This window comes from Urocampus carinirostris, chromosome 8 (assembly GCF_059441175.1).
Source record: "Urocampus carinirostris isolate Australia breed hairy pipefish chromosome 8, RoL_Ucar_1.0, whole genome shotgun sequence".
Classification (NCBI taxonomy): Eukaryota; Metazoa; Chordata; class Actinopteri; order Syngnathiformes; family Syngnathidae; genus Urocampus; species Urocampus carinirostris.
This window is the reverse complement of record NC_142356.1, coordinates 4,155,546-4,176,157: the sequence shown is the minus strand read 5'-3', so window position 1 is coordinate 4,176,157 and position 20,612 is coordinate 4,155,546. Positions and strand designations below refer to the sequence as shown.

The following is a 20,612-nucleotide window of genomic DNA, read 5'->3' as shown; positions in this document are numbered from 1 at the left end:
ATATATATATATATATATATATATATAGTTGGGCATTGCTAACACATTCTTTATAGAGAAAATAATGTATTCCATGGTTTACTTTTTAAGGACACCTCAAACAATGTACTCCACCTTTAATCATAATACATTTTATTAGCCAAGGTCATTGTACAGAGAATATAACAGATATAAAAATGTTTTTTAATTTTTTTTAAAATGGCAGAACCATGTGAAGCAATTGATAATGGCTAGGCAAGTCTAAAAACGTGTTGTTTTTCCCTTAACATGCTTTATTTATTAAAAATGTTATGTATATGTAAATAGTACTTACTATATACTTTTTTTTCATGTTTTCATCTGAGGTACCATGGGTTCAGAGCCAATTACCATAAGTTTCTATCCCTCACTATACAGTACAGCAATTTCACTGAGATCCCCACCCCAGAATAGTAGAACGACGTACCCTGGGGTCTAATGTATCTAGATTCATCCACAAATTGAATTTTGATTTTTAATAAAATACTAATAGGTTCCTGATACGTTGTTAAAAGAACATTTGCCACAACAGTGTTTGACAAACAGAACAGTTCATGCATGGAGTTGTTGAATAATAAGAAAATGTCAGTGAAGCAACAACGTGTAAGTCAACCATTTGAATGAAGTTCACAGTCAAGAAGCTTACAAACTGCAGTTCCGTGAAAAAGTATTTTCCCCTTTCTTTATTTCTGTGTGGATTTACATATTTATCACTCACAAACCAAGGAAATACAAAAAATAGTTTTCAAATTTTGATTTAATTTATTGAGGCACACAAAAAAAAAAACCTTCCCAGCCCCTTTGTGAATGATAACATGCAACAAAGAATTCGGGAAAGGGGGGAAATATTTTTTCATGGGACTAATTTTATATATATATACAGGGTTGGGTAGGGTTACTTTAACTTGATTACTTTCAATGACTTTTGGATTACTCCAATACCAAATATGCTAATAAAAGAGAAAATAAACTAAATATGAATAAAATGACTCACAACACGTGGTAAGCTTTCTCTCCTGGCTTTGATCTCTTTGATCTGCAGCAAAACTAACATCAAATGCGACAGAAACGAAATGAAAATAAATCCTCACAGCTTGCCAACATCATTTTTGCCGTTCCATGTATTCCGTTACTCCCCAGGCTTGCACAAAATTCAGTCATTTTATTCATATGTAGTTTATTTTGTCTTTTATTAGCATATTTGGTAATGGAGTAATCCAAAAGTAATTGAAAGTAATCCAGTTAAAGTAACCCTACCCAACCCTGTATATATATATAATCTTTGCCAAGGTGGTCCAAATTTGGTCAATAACTAAAACTGAGAGGGCCTAATGAGTAGTATATCCCTTCCAGTAAAGTCAGATCCGGTTTCACGTTAGCGCGGGGGGAAGCCCCTGTGCAGCCCCCCCCGGCCTCGGAAGCCACCCCGGTCCCCGCGGAAATTCGGTCTGTTTCTCTCCCGACCCCTATCTCCGCCTCTCCCCACGTTAGGACCGCTTCGACCCCCTCGGGGTGCCACACCGCCACGGTCGGACTTCATCTTGGAAGTTGGCGATTTCGGGCGCAGTCGTTCGATTTCTTCGGTGCAGCCTGAGAGGTAGGAATCGGGTAAAGCGAAATGTGCCGCATAGCTTTCTGGGTTGAAGTTGCTGTTGGTGAGAGTGGGCCCCACTGTCAGCCAGCCTGCAGGGGGAGACACCAACAAGTTAGAGATGATAACTAACAATGAAAATTGACAAGGCTTCTAGGGCTGCAACTAACTACTCGTTTTATAGTAGACTTGTAACCAACTATAAAAACGATTACCGGTAGTTAAATAATCAGGTAAAGTTGGATTTTAAATTTTTTTTTCAGTTCAGCATGAAGGTGATTTCATTCATTCATTCATTATCTGCACCGCTTATCCTCAGTAGGGTCGCGGGGGCGCTGGAGCCCATCTCAGCTATCTTCGGGCAGTGGGCAGGGGACACCCTGAACTGGTTGCCAGCCAAACGCAGGGCACACAGGGACAGACAACTCGCTCGCTCATTCACACCTAGGGACAATTTGGACCGGCCAATTCACCTGAAATGCATGTTTTTGGACTGTGGGAAGAAACCGGAGTGCCCGGAGGAAACCCACGCAAGCACGGGGAGAACATAAAAACTCCGCACAGGAAGTCCGGTAGCTGGATTTGAACCCATGACCTCAGAACTGTGCCACACATGCGCTAACCACTGCGCAGCCGTGCTGCCCATAAAGGTGATTTATTTAAAGAAAATGATAATATACAAAAAAAAGGGTACAATGAAAGATAGATGTTTAATTGAACATACTTTAAAATTTACAAAAGTTTATTAAAAATGTATATATAACCAATAGCAGCATAGTGCTCAGCCAGTAGAGACAAATAATTTATAAACAAACTTTTGTCAATTTTTTGGGGGACAGGCAAATAATAAATTAAAGTCAAGTCAACATATTGTTTTTCCCTGTAAACCAAGAATAGGCTCATTAGCAGCTGTAGAACAACAAATTAAACAAATATTATTTGCATTTTTTTGAATTGGTATTTTGGGAAGGAAATTAAATCTTTTTGAGATGAAGTGTTTGAGGAGTATGTTAGGAGTGACAAGATTGGATGGATTGAGAAATGAAATTGTGAGAGACAGAACTGCAGTAGTAGTGGAACTGAACAAGTGTGAGGATATAAGAGTACTCGGTTGGTTTGGGCACATGGAGAGGATGGATGAGGAGTGAATGTTGAAGAGGATCTACAGAGCAGAAGTCAATGGAAGGAGACCAAGAGGAAAGCCGCCATTGATGTGGATGGATGGTGTTATGAGTGCACTGCAGGAAAGAGGTCTAAATCTAGTGGAAGCTAGAGCTCTTGTTGGTGATAGGAATGAGTGGACAGGTGTTGTAAAAGGATAGTGGGAAGTTTGGGCGCGTTCTAAGGGATGGGCAGGGCACCTGTATGATGCGGCAGGGGTAAACCAGTGAAAGCTGTCGGAACCTGCTGTTGAACAGAAGAGTGTGTTGTGTCACCCTGACCCTACTGACATGGCCGCTTTCTTCTGTCGAGGGACGAAAGCATGACCAACTTGGGTGCTGAGGTGCCTAACTTGTTTGGGTGTTTGGGCATTTGGGTTGGCCATGGTCGAATCTTTTGTGTTTTTTGTTACTTTTTTCCTTTTTTTTTCTGTCTGTGTATGCGTTTGTCTTGCTGTCGGTCACCCCTCTCGAGGGATACCAAGGTAGATTGGTAGATATAGAAGTGGTATTTAGTAGTGCAGTCTGTAACAGTACACATTCGCAACAGTTTTAAATCAAACGGTTTTAACAACTGCTGTTTAATCCTCTGACTGCATATATTTCATTTCAAATCCGATTGTCAGGCACAGTCTTGCATAACACTCAAATTCTCGGTTCTAGCGAATTACATTACATGCGTGTAAAATGTACAATGCATGTCATCAAAACAGTATTGGCATGAACGTTACTTTAATTTTACCGAGGTGAGTCAGACTCATTTTCCTTCAATTGTCCAATGTGCTCTTTATATGCGCCTAGAAAAACATCGGCTAATTTCAAATACTGCTTACCTTTAAACTGTTTTCTATTTGTTATCGCTCTCTCTGTCGGTAAGTCCGCAAGTCCGCTTTAATAAAGGCCACCAGAAAAAAAAAGGTGCGACACTAGTTTGCGGATTTTTACTAGTCCCCAATCATCACGAAAACCAAGGAATCTCTGTATTTTTATAATCGATTATTTTCGACAACCTCGACTAATTGTTGCAGGCCTAGTGGCAATATTGGTCGCACCGGGTCTGATGGTGGAGTCTCGTCCGAAAAGGTGCAACCTCCTGCGTCCTAGACAGAAATGCTCGATGATGTGAAAGATCTCCACAGGCTTCTCCACGTTTCCCATCTCAGGTTCCTCTGTGATGATCAAGTCAATGTCCACGTTGGCGTGGATGAAGTCGCCGTCTCTGCTGCGCCGCACTGTTCCTTTGATTCCCATCAGGCAGTGCTCCTGGAAACAAGCCAGGGCACCTATTTTGAGCAACTTTCAAAGTAAAGTGAACCTTCACCATAACTCACTTTAACTGCGCCACTACTTCAATGATTTGCATGTGCATTGTGTTCTCCATTCTGATTGGCTAAACAGTCTCTCGGCTTATTGGGGCTTCACGATTAACCGAAATCTAATCACTATTGCGATTTGATGTAGTCAGGGTTGGGTAGGGTTACTTTAACTGGATTACTTTCAATTACTTTTGGATTACTCCAATGCCAAATATGCTAATAAAAGACGAAATAAACTAAATGTGAATAAAATGACTACATTTTGTGCAGGCTTGGGGAGTAACGGAATACATGGAACGGCAAAACGGCATATTTGGTATTGGAGTCATCCAAAAGTAATTGAAAGTAATCCAGTTAAAGGAACCCTACCCAACCCTGGATGTAGTGTGATTGCGCAATCGCAAGACACTGCGTCTTTTTCATGGATTCATAGTTTGTATTTCCCCCCCTTTGTTGTTTAAGTGAGAATATTTGGCCAACCAGAATTGGCAGTTATGGTTTTGACGGTGCCGGCCAATCAGAGGCAAGTTTAAACGACCTCATAAAGGCGAGCCAAAGTTTGCAGGCAGAACTCTATGCCACACACTGTGTATGACTGTGATAGAATGGTGTATGCTGTCAGTCAAACAGCCAGGTTGGCGGGCGCACAACTGGCCATAAAAACAAACGACAGACGAACATGTCAGCTAGTAGCTTTAACGGCTCATTACATTAAAAAATAATTCATCAATTAAAATGGACTCTTGAGGAAAGTCATAAGAGCGCAAAGAAATGCTGACCACCAGCGGGTCCTACGTGGATCGTTATCGCGTCCGGGAATCAACTCTAGAGAAAGGTTCCAGGTCCGGCCTTCTGCTATGGCTAGGCTCCCTTAAGCCACCCCTGCCCAACTGGAGCTCATCAAAGCCATATCCATTACCCATGAAACAGTGGCCCTGGAGCTACAAATCCTTGGAAACAGCTTCATTCTTGACTCTTATTTTAATCATCGTGAAGACCTTGCCTAAGTCGTGATTACCCGATGCTAGCGTGCAGCTAGCCAGCTGCTCTCTAGATCGCTTTCTTCCTTCGAAAAAAGAAGTCCTCCTATCTCATTGTACTTTTGTACAATGACAATAAAGACCCATCAACTGCAAATCTATACTTCTTTATATTTGGAGATCTATAGTCGTTTTTACAGTTGTCTCAAGGTAAATTTGACCCTTGTACCTACTAGGTACTTAAAATCGATGGAGAAATCAGCAATGGAATTAAGGGTCAGCATAGAGCAACCTGATCAAAGCATCCTAGAAGAGGGCACTGTTTTCTTTTAAGTATTATTTTTCTCATTTTATTATACTTCTTTACAACAATGATCCCTTGATTTTTTTCTTATCTTAAAATAATGATTCAAACACAAGCAAGCTTTTGAAAAGTAGGTTTTCTGGAAGGTCACTTTACCCATTTTAATTATTTGTTACTTGTTCAAAGGAGCAAACATTTTTGCCAATTTGCCATGTAGTATTTTATCATTTTTCTCAACTAAGAATTTAGGCAAACATTTTGTGTTTGCACTGTACTAGAAAAACATATTAGTTCCCTTCTTGTGTATTTATTTAACAAATTCATAAATCAGTAAATGTTACAGCTCACTTAACCAATTCTAAGCCATCAAACCAAAATGGATATTTGAATACAACGACTTTAACATTTACTTTATTATTAGAGGGGAAAAAACAATTGAGCCTTAAATCAACATTAGACCAAACAATACTTTTCTGAAAAAAAAAAAAAGAATATTAAACCATTTTGGAGTGTCTTCATGCATGACCTACATGTTCAAGGTCATACAAGATGCTTGGATTTAAATTCAAAACTTCAGGGATCAGTTTTGGTATTTACAAAACTAAATCACAATATTGAAACTGTATTGGCAATTAATTTGGTTCTCAAGTATAGGAATCGTCTTCTGGGGGAAAAAAATATTTGTAACCCAGATAAAGTTATTTGTCCTAGGCAGGAAAAAAACAGCACAAATAAAATAAGTCGGGGACATTTAATGTTATGTACCTTTGTCCTCTGAAATACTGCTTTGGGGTCCAGGGTCTTGGTCTTGCCCGGGTTATTCTTGTTGGTCTTGATCCAGCATATGTCTTCACTGCGCCTGAAGCCCCATTTCCTCAAACACTGAAAACATTGTGTCAAAAGTGAACGTGACTGGCATTTAAAAGGATAAGAAAAGACCTTTCTTTTTTCAATTAGGCACAGAACGTCAAGTGCTCCTCGCCACAATAATGCAGATATGTTCCAAAATATTCCACGCGCCATGGATCTTGAGAAATTAATTTCTAAAGTTGACAGTTTGACCTCCTATTCCCTAGAGCTGTGAAGTCACTGAATGACAACAAGAATTCAAAACAATGGCGCGGCCCATTGAAAAACAGACGGCGATTCTAGTAATCAGTGAATGCATAGCGCTCATTTCTGCTTGGAGTAATTGGAACATTGCTTCCCGTGTCATTGAGGGACTTCTTGGCTGTTTTGTCTGAGTTGCGTGCTTTGATAATTAAAAGCTGCGTCGGCAGGGTTGGGTAGGGTTACTTTGACTGGATGACTTTCAATTACTTTTGGATTACTCCAATACCAAATATGCTAATAAGAGACAAAAGAAACTAAATACAGTGGAACCTCGGTTCTCGACCATAATCCGTTCCAGAACCCTGTTCGAAAACCAATTTGTTCAATCACCGAAATCAATTTTCCTATTAAAAATAATGTAAATCGTTTTAATCTGTTCCAACACCCTGAATGTTTACCATGAATGTTTAACGTAAACATGAAGCTAACCCAGGCTAATCGTACGTCCGCGTTATCGTAATCTTCCGTACGAAAGATTACGGTAACATGAACGTGTAAAAATAAAAAAATCAGGTCGTTTACAAGTCATTTAGCACCTGGGTCTCTACAACAAGTGGCTAGCGCTTCATTGGAAAGGTGGCTTCGTTCCAAGACCCTGAATTTTGGGCTCAGTTCCAACACACTGAATGTTTATCTGAATGTTCAACGTAATCATAAAGCTAACCCAGGCTAATTGTACGTTTGCGTTATCGTAATCTTCTGTACAAAAGATTACGCTAACATGAACGTGTAAAAATAAAAAAAAGGATAAAGAAAAGAATTATGAATAGGATTTCTTACTTTTGTGGTGGTTAGCAGAAGGCGCAGGCAAGATCAGACACTCGCACACCTCTTTCATATTTGGCTATTATGTCTTTCTTAAAGGCACCGACCTTCTTCGGAGGCATAGTTAGGGGCTAAAACACTCCGTTCACCGATATAAAAAGCGAAAGAAAAAAGAGGCAAGTGCGCACGTGATAACAGTTGGTCACGAGGGGTGGGGGCGATCTACACCCGTACACCGCTCAGCATCGCACCCTAGCGTACGCACTCACGCATTACTGGCGTTTGAACTCCGAATTTTTGACCGAACGGCGAAGAAAGAATTTCTCAATTTTTGGTCGAACTCCGATTTGTTCGAACTGAGAGGCGTTCGAAAACCGAGGTTCCACTGTATGAATAAAATGATGACTTACAACACGTGGTAAGCTTTCTCTCCTGGCTTTGATTTCTTTGATCTATGGCAAAACTAACATAAAATGCGACCTAAACAAAATGAAAATAAATCCAAACAGCTTGCCAACATCCGTTTTGCCGTTCCATGTATTCCGTTACTCCTCAAGCCTGCACAAAATTGAGTAATTTTATTCATATTTAGTTTCTTTTGTTTTTTATTAGCATATTTGGTATTGGAGTCATCCAAAAGTAAGTTGAAAGTAATCCTGTTAAAGTAACCCTACCCAACCCTGTGCGTCGGGTAAGTTTACTTGCTGTCGTGTACAGCATGCGCTTGTTATTGCCTTTGCGACTTAGTTTTTTTCGCCATCTGTCTTAAAATAATATTGTGCAGATAGCTCACCTTTAGCATGCGGGCTCTCAAAGGCTTCTTATTTTGTTTGGTCTATGTTAGCAGTCGACTAACTTGCTTGCCTGCTATTCTCTTTTGTTTTTTTTAATCCCGACGGGGTTAAGGTTTGTTGGTATGGTAGGTTTTTTTGTGATTGGCTTGTGGTTATCCTGGCTGTGTACTGCACGTTTTCGGTCAGCCAGCCTCACATTTTTTTCTGCCTATCAGTCCAGGTTCACCCTATATAGCATCCGGCTAGCCTGCCGTGACCATTTGGTATATTTTCTGCTGGGTTTGTGTTTTTTGGCGTTGTAGTTTTTTTTTGTTGGTAGCTCCCGGTTATCCTGGCTGTCTACTGCATGCTTGTGGTCGGCCAACCTCCTGTTTTTCTGCTGATCGGCCCCGGTTAGCCAGCAGTCTCCCGGCTGGTTTAGCTCTCTATGTGTTATTTTTGCCAGTTGGCCCCATTTTGGCTGCTTGCCATCTGTTGTACTATTGCTACACCCATCTACAACAACATCTAGGCATTCTCCACAGAAACTAACAAAACTACAAAAAACCTTTTCGACTAATTAACATGTAAACCAATATGGTGACTGGATTGCTAGGGTGCTGGTGTTCTTCACATGTCGTAACAGCTCAGGAAGTCAAAAACTAGAAAGACCGTCTTCAAAATGCATTATCCCAGCCGAGACGTATTGGTGAGTTACATCGGCTTTATAGTTTTCAGGTACAGTGGAACCTCGGTTTTTGAACGCCTCTCAGTTCGAACAAATCGGAGTCCAACCAAAAATTTCGAGAAATTCTTGCTTCGCCGTTCGGTCAAAAAATCGGAGTTCGAACGCCAGTAATGCGTGAGTGCGTACGCTAGGGTGCCATGCTAAGTGGCGTACGGGTGCAGATGGCTCTTTTCCTGACCAACTGTTATCGCGTGCGGACGTGCTTCGTTTTGCTTTCGCTTTTAATATAGGTGTAGGAAGTGTTTTAGCCACTAATTATGCCTCCGAAGAAAGTCAGCGCAAGCAGCAAAGTTGCTACAGGTGAAAAAAGAAAAGTAGTGCATACAACTATTGCATTTAAGAAAGAAATAATAGCAAAATATGAAGGTGTGTGAGTGTATGATCTTGCTACGGAATACTCCACCGTCCACCTGCGCCTTCTGCTGAACACCACAAAGGTAAGAAATCCTATTCATAATTCTTTTCTTTATCCTTTTTTTTTTTAATTTTTACACGTTCGTGTTAGCGTAATCTTTCGTACGGAAGATTACGATAACGCGAACGTACGATTAGCCTGGGTTAACTTTAGTTTACGTTAAACATTCAAGTTAAACATTCAGGGTGTTGGAACAGAGCCAAACATTCAGGGTGTTGGAACAGAGCCCAATATTCAGGGTGTTGGGACAGAGCCCAACATTGACAAATGACTTGTAAACGACCTGATTTTTTTATTTTTACACATTCATGTTAGCGTAATCTTTCGTACGGAAGATTACGATAACGCGAACGTACGATGAGCCTGGGTTAGCTTTATATTCACGTTAAACATTCAAGGTAAACATTCAGGGTGTTGGAACGGATTAAAATGATTTACATTATTTTTAATGGGAAAAATGATTTCGGTGATCGAACAAACCGGTTTGCCAACAGGGTTCTGGAACGGATTATGGTCGAGAACCGAGGTTCCGCTGTATCTTGTTTCAAACTGATTCGTGATGTTGCTCTGATGAGTTTATTTTGAAATATTTGATTCAAAAAAAAAAAATCAAGGTCATTGATCTGGCAAAACAGGAAACACAAGCTCTACACACGAGGAAACGATGACCAAACAATGAAGAGTTGATTTCTAAACGTATCAAAGAGGAACCAAATAGAACAAAGCCATTATTTACCCTAGTCTGACTCAGAAAAAAACCCTGATAACATAAAAGAATAGTCCATTTCCTTGAATCTTGTCTACATTATCATTTCATAGGACCTGTTACAGTGCTTAATGAAAGTATGGGCTCCCTTCCAAGAACTGTTTGTCTGAAGAACTGAAAATATATTCTAACAATCAACAACATGTGAAACAATCGTGAAGTGGAAAATGTTTTTAACATTTTATATTATATTCACAGCGAAAAACGTGAAAATAAGATGTTGCAAAACATTGGACCCTATCTTCTTTCGGCTCAGCCGACTGACTGCTGAAGTTCCCAGTTGACTTCTAAATGATCCAACGTCAACCTAAATAACTAACAACATCCAACAGAGTAGAACTGTGTGTTATTAAGTCTCGGTTTCAATGCACGTGCTATGTAGCCTAGATGGTAAGGCGCTCGCTTTGAGACTGGGAGGTCGGTGGTTCGCGCCCCGGCCGAGTCATTCCTAAGACTTAAAAAGTGGTCGGCGGCGCCCTCTGTTGGCTGCGGCTGCATCGGCTCGCTACAACGGGTCAGGTGTAATCGACATTTCGTTCTGTGTACATTGTTACACAGAATGACAATACAAGGAAATTATTATTATTATTATTATTATTATGTGATAGACTCAGAGGTTTGTAAATATATACCGTAAATTCCGGACCATAAGACGCTACTTTTTTCCTTAACTTTCAACCCTGCGGCTTATTCAGTGATGCGGCCAATTTATGTAATTTTTCTAACCGCCGCCAGCGGCGCTCGAGTGTCGCTACCATTAACTGCCCTGTCAAAGCTATATTATTATTAAAGCTTTGAAAACTCTCTCGGTTTACCGTCTTACTTTGTAAATATGTGTAACCCATGTATAATATGTATTTTCAACTGTATATTTTTGCAATGTATTTATTTGTATTTATTTTAGACACCAATTCTGCTATGTTTTGCACGGGTGAACGAAAAATGAGGGGTGGAACAAACGCGGGGTGCCAAGTTTAAGTGGGGGCCGCTAAAGGTGAGGGACAGACAAGGAAAGAAGAGGGGTTAAAAAGTTGGTTAAAGAAAAAGTAATTGCGTGAGTAAATGTGTTCATCTGATATATTTTTCCCACCCTTACCTATATACACTTATACACTTTTTTTTTTTTTTTGATTACTTTCAACCGGACCCGGACTCTGGAGGTTTGCATCAAACCTTAAGCACCGGTATCATTTTCCGTTCATTTTGCCGGCTGCGATTTTTGGACTGTGGACTTTAATGAAGGACATTTAGTTTCAATCGCGGGACTTGAAGTCGGGTTTGGGTTCATTTTGTGTTTGTGTTACATGTTAAATTGTGGGCGCATGCGGCTTATATACAGGCGCGGCTTGTGTATGTACAAAACGGGTTTTCCTCTTAAAATGTGGTGGGTGCGGCTTATAAACAGATGCGCTCTATAGTCCGGAATTTACGGTACTTATGCTGGGACGAAGTACGATGGCAAAAAAAGGGCGGAATTACCATTCTACCCAAGTCCAACCCCTCGCCGGAGCCGCACCAGAGGAAGACGAAAGAGCGATGGGCAGAGATCTCTTCGATCTCCAGCTTCATGATCTGCAAACCAGGGAAGGAAAGTGTAAATAAAACTTGCATCCATTTCCTCCAACTCTTTTCCTTTTTAGGATTGATATGGAAATGGAGCCAAGTTAAACTGATTTTGCTCAGGAGAACAGCATGTACTGGCTTCCTCATATTTATTTTGGGCACATGGAAGTAAGCCAAAGCACCTGCGGCGAGTTCACGAAAGCACCCGGTAAACATGTAAATTCCAGACAAGATGGGCACAAAACTGAGCTGCCCAACAGCCAATTAGGCAAAAAAAAAATAAAAAAAATACCTCAAGTCAAATTAAATAGTGGACATTTTAGCTAGATGAATTTTTAGTTGAGTGTATTGTGCCCTCTGCTGGATGAAGACAGGCTGGCAAAGTGAAAACATTCTGCTGTAGACCCCGAGATAAGACATGCATCCGTTGACAGGGTTGGGTAGGGTTACTTTAACTGGATTACTTTCAATTACTTTTGGATGACTCCAATACCAAATATGCTGATAAAAGACAAAAGAAACTAAATATGAATAAAATGATGACTCACAACACGTGGTAAGCTTTCTCTCCTGGCTTTGATCTCTTTGCTCTCCGGCAAACCGAACATAAAATGCGACAGAAACAAAATGAAAATAAATCCTAACAGCTTGCCAACATCATTTTTGCCGTTCCATGTATTGCGTTACTCCCCAAGCCTGCACAAAATGTAGTCATTTGATTCATATTTAGTTTATTTTGTCTTTTATTAGCATATTTGGTATTGGAGTAATCCAAAAGTCAATGAAAGTAATCCAGTTAAAGTAAACCTACCCAACCCTGTCCGTTGAGGTGGAAATCGCAATTGGATATTGGCAACCTCATGGTATCGTGATGGAAACCAATAACAGACCACTTTAGATGTCGACTAATTAAAGACAGGCATTTTAGAAACCCATAGTGATAGGCACAAACACCCAGTCGTTGTGTTTTTTAGAAGAAATAATTTGTTTTTGTGTTTTAATTAGGCGTTGTAAAAGAATAGTGGGATGTTTGGACGCGTTCTAAGGGATGGGCAGGGCACCCGTATGATGCGGCAGGGGTAAACCAGTGAAAGCTGTCGGGCCCTGCTGTTGAACAAAAGAGTGTGTTGTGTCACCCTGACCCGAGTGACATGGCCGCTTTCTGGTGTCTCATTTCATTTGGAGGGACGAAAACATGACTAATAGGTGCCGAGGTGCCTAACTTGTTTGGGTGTTTGGGCATTTGGGTTGGCCATGGTCCAAGAATGTTTGTGTGCTTTTTCCTTTTTTTTTTCCTTTTCTTTGTTATTGTATGCGTTTGTCTTGCTGTCGGTCACCCCTCTTGACCAAGGTAGATAGATAGATGGCTAGAGAGATAGATAGATGTCTAGAGAGAGAGATAGATAGATAGATGTCTAGATAGATGTCTAGATATAGATAGATAGATGTCTAGATATAGATGTCTAGATATAGATAGATAGATGTCTAGATAGGTAGATGTCTAGATATAGATGTCTAGATATATAGATAGACGTCTAGATAGATAGATAGATGTCTAGATAGAAAGATAGTTTTAAGTAGGGGAACATGATGTAACATAAGGGGTGTCCAAAAAACATCTTGTTCCACATCGTAAGCTAGCAATTCCGTACCTTCGGGTCCTACTGTATATCATTTGCACACAAGCATGACTATTTGTAAACAGTTGCTCACACCCAGCATAAACATTCCAGCAATTCTGTTCTTAACTACAGCAAACTCACATCGTCCCAGGTCCAGAAGCGTTCCGTGTGGCTGATTCCCGACTCCCTGTAATATTCTTCTAAAGGAGGCTCAAGCAGGATCACGTCAAACTCGCTTTTTAAATCCTTAAGATCAAAGTTTTCCATGTCGGCCTGAAGGTACCTGGAGACAAAGCGCAACACCTGAACATTTTGTTCTTGTCACACTGTCGTACATAACCTAATTTCTTGAAAAGGTGAATGTATTTAAACTTTTTCATCTTTCTTAATTGATCATTTAAAGAAGTTGACAGTTTTTTTAAACCTAAGTAAAAAAATGGATTAGCTAATTGCATTGACAGTAAATCCCTGTTAGGTTAAGTTTCGATTGCAGCTAAAGTTATATTTATACTATTGCTCAGCTATCACTATTGGCAGAAATGACGATGCCGAATTTATTTTAAGGTGTCGCAATCTGCATATACTCCAGAAGGCCTCATTTGTGAATTTTTAGATGGCTTTCATCTGAAAACTCATTCGTCAAATATCTCGAGAGTGAAATGGCGTTGCACAATCTCAGCCACTTCCAGCATCAGTGATTTGAATTTCTTCACAATAGTCTTGTGCAATTCTTGTTTCCTTTCTATTGTTTCAGAAGGCTGGCATTTACTTTTTTTCTTTTAAACAGATGACAATACAAATATTTCCTGGGCGTGTATAGAGAATATTATACTTTTTTTTTAAATTTTTAGCAGGTGCACCCAAATATTCAACCGCCATTTACAAATGTAATTGGTCTGCATTTATATAGCAGTTTTCAAGTCAATAAAGACCTCCCAAAGCGCTTTACAATGTGCTTCACACTTTTCCCTTTTACACACTAACTAACCGATAGCAGCATCACCCATGCAAAGCAACTATTTGCTATTGGGGGATAAGGGATTCAGAGTCTTGCTCAAGGGCACTTCGACATATAAGGCGGGAATCAAACCTGCGACCTCTTGATCACAAGACGAGCACTTTACCACCTGAGCCAATCCCCGGATGTGTTAAAGTTAGTCATTATAAAAACTCTTTGGTGGCTGTATTACACAAGTAAAACAGAGATATTAAGTTAAATCATTGTCCCTAACGGAGGAGCCCTGCCTGGAGGCCATTTGGCAAATTGTGTCCTCAACAGAGACTGACTCGTCCGGTCGGGCGTGTGTTTATTATTCGTCACAGGAAACAGGAAAAGGAACACACACACGAGCTCGACTTCACAATAAAAGATTATAAGATTGATAAACGTACAAAAGATGTAATTAGACTGATGGTTGAAACGTTACTTTATGTGTGTGTGAGTGTGAGAAAGATTGTTTTTATATTTAGGAATATAAAAAGTTATTTTCATTGCATTGAATTCTGAGAAATGTACATCCAAAACGGCCAACTTTACAGGATGGAAATCAGATGTCATCCAAATGCGAAATCATCTGAAAATGTATTGCAGGGGTCCCAAATCTTTTTTTATGTTTTGCAACGGAAAACAAGTGCTGAAAGGACAAGGAAGAATACAAACTAGGGTGTCAAAATGACCTTAACATTTTTCTTTTGTTTTTTTCGCCCAGCCTTTTGTGAGATTTTTGTTTTTTCGGTGGCAAGATAGCAGACTATTATTTCAGCTCCTCCTACGTGAGGTTAGTGTCAAGTAAAATTAATGCAGATTTTTCGAACTATAAATATTTATAAAAATGATACACACAAAGAACTATTGCTTAAATATATATTTTTTGTATTAATAAAATAAAGCTGAGATTATCATGTTACTACCAGGTTGTAATATTTAGTATTGAGGTTAAAATGGGCTCAGTCAACCACTAGAACATCTGCCCTGTATAAGGGCGATGTAAATGATCCGCATTTATAGAGCACTTTTCAAGTTCCCAAAGCGCTTTACAATGTGCTTCACACTTACCCCATTCACACACTCACATACCGATAGCAGCGGCAGCCACGCAAGGCAACTACCTGCTTATCGGGGGTCTTAGGGGTTCAGTGTCTTGCCCAAGGACACTTCAACATATAACACGGAGGAGCCGGGAATCGAACCTGTGACCTCTTGATCCAAGTGACGAGCGCCTTACCCCCTTAGCTACTGCCACCTTTTCGTTTATACATAAATAAACAAAAAAGCTAAATTTGAGACACTGATCATGTCAAGGATTTCTCATACCAATTACAAATCGAAGGTCCTAGAAAATCCCGATAACCCAACACAGGGCAGCACGTTGGTGACCCGTTAGTGTACTGTGTACATTGAATCCAGTTGCCAAACATACATGGGAGGCGTGTTTGTCGAGGCAATGAGTTCATCCTTCAGTCGGATGAGCTCTCGCTGTTTGGGGTACTCTTCGAATCGATTGGCCAGGCCTGATTCCAGAAAAACAAGATTTTAGGAATGTGCGTTCGCCAAAAACTCAACCGAGCGAAAATCACTCACCCACGTCCCGTATAAAATTTTGCGGCCTGTGGCCGGTGTCGACAAAGTGCTGACAGTAATCGTTGTGCGGGTTCAAACTCTGCGTGCCCTAAAGATAAAATCAACCCAACACATGATTCTGTCCAGTATGTTATAACACAGGTCCTGACAAAATACAGACGCTCCCCTACTTATGGACGAGATACGTTCCGGACGATCGTTTGTAAGTTGAATTTGTTCATAGGTTGCTTCAGTGCTATATTGTGTATATTTAAGGTTTGTATAAGTAACCTGTATTTTTTGTACTAAAAAAATAAACATTTAAAAAATACTATGCTCTATAAAGATAAATAAAGTCGAGTTTAACTTACTTTTGGAAAATACGCTTCAAGACGTGCTCCTCTGTGGTAAATAGTGGCCGGAAAAAATTGTTTCAACCATTTTCTCAACCGCATTAAGCTTTCTTATTCCACTTTCATTTCAAAAGAAACGGCTCCACTCTTCTTTACACTTTTCATCCAGCATATTGAATGGATGCACGTAATATTAAACAATTAAAATAGCAAACTTCTTAGCGCGCTGGAGATGCAGTATAGTATGTTTAGACACGAACTAGGAAGAGGAAGTCGGATTTCTTCTTCGGGTTGATGCTGGATGACCTCTCACAGCGCCACATGGCGGAAAGAAGCACGACAGTTCTGTCCTTTACTTGGAAAAATGTGCACACAATCAAAAATCTAACTTTCAGCAATGTCCGGATATTTTTCGACATTCCGAAAAAAAATTTTCATATGTACCGTTGTTCGTAACTCGAATGTTCGTAAGTAGGGGAGCCCTGTATATAAGGTATTAGCTGAAAATACATTTGGTACCTTAAGAAAAGTACTGGAGTCTTTGTAGACTTCCTCGTACGGGTTGTTTTCCTCAGGCGGCAGCACCTCTAGTTCGTCCTGATAAAACAACAAAAGGATTTGGTCAATATAAAATTGGCATTCACTATATCGTTTTAAGACTAAGCAAGCGATGCAATAAACCCTTTGTATGTTTAAAAAATGAACGTACTGTACCCGCCTTATGATGTACACTCTTCTATCTACTATCCGACATCAACAACTTATTCCACCCAAAAACTTTGCACTGTTTGTGCATACGACTAATTATGGTTCTATGATGCCTGTCTTGTATCTAGGGATGCAACTACCGATTGATTTCGTAACTGATGAATCGGTCGATTATTTTTTCGATTAATCGATGAATCGGATTTCCCATAATCATTTGTAATTTCCTCCTCTTGTTTGTTTTGGACGGAAAGAAAAATAGTGCACAAGACAACAGAATGCCCTGTAATATAAAACACTAAAATCAAATCATGTGTTTGTCAATTGACAATGGCCAACCCAAATACCCAAACATCCAAAACAGTTAAGCACCTTGGCACCCAAGTTGCTCATGCTTTCGTCCCTCCAGACGGGACACAAGAAAGCGGCCAAGTCACTCGGGTCAGTGTGACACAACACACTCTTTTGTTCAACAGCAGGGCCCGACAGCTTTCACTGGTTTACCCCTGCCGCATCATACAGGTGCCCTGCCCACTATCCTTTTACAACACCTCTCACCAACAAGAGCTCTAGCTTCCACTAGATTTTGACCTCTTTCCTTCAGTGCACTCATAACACCATCCATCCACGTCAATCGCAACCTTCCTCTTGCTCTCCTTCCATTTACTTCTGCTCTGTAGTTCCTCTTCAACATTCTCTCCTCATCCATCCTCTCCATTAACTTGATAAAAAAGAACATTTATAGAAACGTATGCTATGTGCCTTGCATGGCTGACTCCCTATTTGTGTGTTAGTGTTTGTGTGAATGGGTAAGTGTGAAGCACATTGTAAAGTGCTTTGGGAAGTCTTCATTGACCTTAAAAGTGCTATATAATTGTAGACCATTTCCCATCTATATGCACCTGCAAATATGTAAGATACCCGTTTCCTACCACCTTATCAAAAGATTATATTACCTTATATTTGGACTTTTACAAAAAAAGAAAGAAAGAGCAATACATTTCAATCCATTTGTTGCATTTTTTATCCCAAAAATATATATCTCCAAAATGTAAACTAACTAACTTTTCAAAATTTGTCAACAAATTTGTTTTTTGGGTTAAATATTGGAATATAATAAACATTCCCAATATGAAAATGATATATGCTCAAGAATATGACCCAGCTTAATGCGTAGAGTATAGGGTGAAATTATAAAGTGATGAATAGAATGCATCATTGTCCAATACGTTCCATGCTTATTCTGTATGTATATATGTATGTGTGTGTACTCTGTTAGAAATACATGAGTAAAAACTTGGCATGGCGTAGTAATAGTGTTTCTGCTAACCACAAAGTCTAATGTGATGTCCACAAAAGGGAAATGACAGTCCTGAACATCCATCCATTATCTGCACCACTTATCCTCAGTAGGGTCACGGGGGTGATGGAGCCCATCCCAGCTATCTTCGGGCAGTGGGCAGGGGACAGCCTGAACTGGTTGCCAGTCAATCGCAGGGGACACAGGGACAGACAGTTCGCTCGCTCATTCACACCTAGGGACAATTTGGACCGACCAATTAACCTGACATGCATGTTTTTGTGTGGAGGAAACCGGAGTGCCCGGAGGAAACCCACGCAAGCATGGGGAGAACATGCAAACTCCACACAGGAGGTTTGATCTCATGACCCTAAGAACTGTCCCGCACACACGCTAACCACTGCGCCGCCGTGCTGCCCAGTCCTGAACAGTGTCGAATTATCCTAAATCACTTTAAAGTAAAATAAAAAAACAGCCAGTAACTCTGGGAGCTCAGCACCTCCCGAAGCCCTGAACCTAAAATCGTCCTTGGCCGTAACCAACACCAAAGTATTTGAGTTTGGACAACACTCACTCTTTGTTCCTCCACATCTTCCTCGGTGTCATCACCCTCAGTCACGGTCTTCTTTTTAGAGGGAGGGATGGAATCGTCCAAAGACGCCCTGAAACACCAGCACACGGTGCAAAGTGTATTTTGATGCATTCAAATTATATCTTTCACTGCTAAAGATAGTCAAGTGGATGGCACATCTGGTTAGCTGCTCCTCTTGCACTCTTTACACTACTTTATAATACTGTACATAGCTATAATTATTTAGTATATTATTAATACTTCAATACTCCAACTCAATACAACATTTTATTTATATCTGTACATTCAAAGAAACTGTGCGGGTCAGATGTATCGACATTTCGTTCTGTATACACGTGTACAAGAATGACAATAAAGTATATCTGAATCTGAATTATATCTAGCAGTGTTTCATAGAACACCACATCTAGTTTTCTGTGCAGCATGGAAGTCTGCAAAATATACTCTGAAAATGGCATGCAAAAAATTAAAGACAGCGAACAAAATGAGTGATCGCTGGAGGAAAACCCATACACAGTGTTCTGGTTTGCCCGGGTCCCCGCGTCCTAAACGCATCATTTTTGCTGGGGACGCATAGTGTCGAATCAACGTGCGTTATTTTGTATTATTTACAATATTGTTGTGAACTGAAAAATCTTGAAGAGATAACTGATTTGTATTACCAATAAACTGTGATGATTAAAACTGAATGAATAAATGGATTAATATTACATATTTGTCGCCGATTTACAATTTCAACCTCGATAACACTAAATTTTGGGGACTCATAGATCTTTGTTGGGACCCGTAGATTTTTGAGCATGCGAGTCCCCGGGACCAGGGTTGGGTAGGGTTACTTTAACTGGATTACTTTCAATTACTTTTGGATTACTCCAATAGCAAATATGCTAATAAAAGACAAAAGAAACTAAATATGAATAAAATTACTAAATTTTGTGCAGGCTTGGGGAGTAACGGAATACAAGGAACAGCAAAAATGATGTTGGCAAGCTGTTTGGATTTATTTTCATTTTGTTTCTGTCGCACTTGATGTTAGTTTTGCCGGAGATCAAAGAGATCAAAGCCAGGAGAGAAAGCTTACCACGTGTTGTGAGTCATACTTTTATTCATATTTAGTTTATTTTGCCTTTTATTAGTATATTTGGTATTGGAGTGTTCCAAAAGTAATTGAAAGTAATCCAGTTAAAGTAACCCTACCCGTGACCCATCACTTTTCAGAGGCAAAATGAACACTGGATACATATATTTACAACGTCTTACCTGCACGTTTCCCGTGTTTCTTCTATCTCTTTTAGTTCTTCTTTACTGTTGAGAACAGCCCCGATGCTATCAGCACTCTCGGCTCCCAACTGGACAAAGTAAATGCAAGTATTGATGCTCAATTCTGATCACTTTTATTCACCGCTTTGCCTGTTTGATGCATGCATGTGTTTTAATCATGCATAATAGGGAGGAATGCATTTCAATTTACAACATATAACCATAGGACCAAAGCCACTGCAGAATTGTTTATGTTTTCTCCATCACAACATGTGTTGGCTACTTAACGCAGTCCTCGTTTTAAAACATTTACCTGTTGAGCTAAAAGCTGGCGCCTAATTTTTTGTCGCTCGCGGATTTCTTGCAGTCGACTGTTCATTTTTTAATCCAAGTTGTTCTACTAAACAAACTAATACGCTTTTATTTCATCAACGTTTACGAAAAAGGACTGTTAGCCAAACAAGCTAACAAATGGTACACAAGTGGACTGGAGGGAGCGCTCGCTGTAAACGTCAGTGTGTTTGAAATGAAAAATGGCGGGGTTTCTGTGTTATGAAGCACCACGAAAGAACTGTAAATTGAGTCTATTTAAATGAAACTATATGTTTTATTTACTATGCATGCTTGTGTTGGTTGTATGCAGCTATTTGACCAACACAACAGTGTCAATAAATTACACCGCCCATTCAAACAATTTTCGGTGTAAGG

At 39.9% G+C, this 20,612-nt stretch overlaps 1 protein-coding gene across 1 annotated transcript; it reads right to left on the bottom strand.

Moving 5' to 3' along the window:
- Window positions 1-143: 143 nt before the first annotated feature.
- Window positions 144-20,401, bottom strand: mettl14 (methyltransferase 14, N6-adenosine-methyltransferase non-catalytic subunit). The gene is made up of 11 exons (XM_088341391.1): window positions 20,218-20,401; window positions 19,905-19,993; window positions 18,627-18,714; window positions 16,567-16,644; window positions 15,716-15,803; window positions 15,555-15,645; window positions 13,276-13,417; window positions 11,429-11,521; window positions 6,135-6,251; window positions 3,822-4,032; window positions 144-1,701 (listed from the first exon to the last, which is right to left on the bottom strand). Exons 1-11 carry the CDS (start codon window positions 20,281-20,283, stop codon window positions 1,394-1,396), a joined length of 1,371 nt encoding a protein of 456 aa, XP_088197517.1. The 5' UTR covers window positions 20,284-20,401; the 3' UTR covers window positions 144-1,393.
- Window positions 20,402-20,612: the final 211 nt, after the last annotated feature.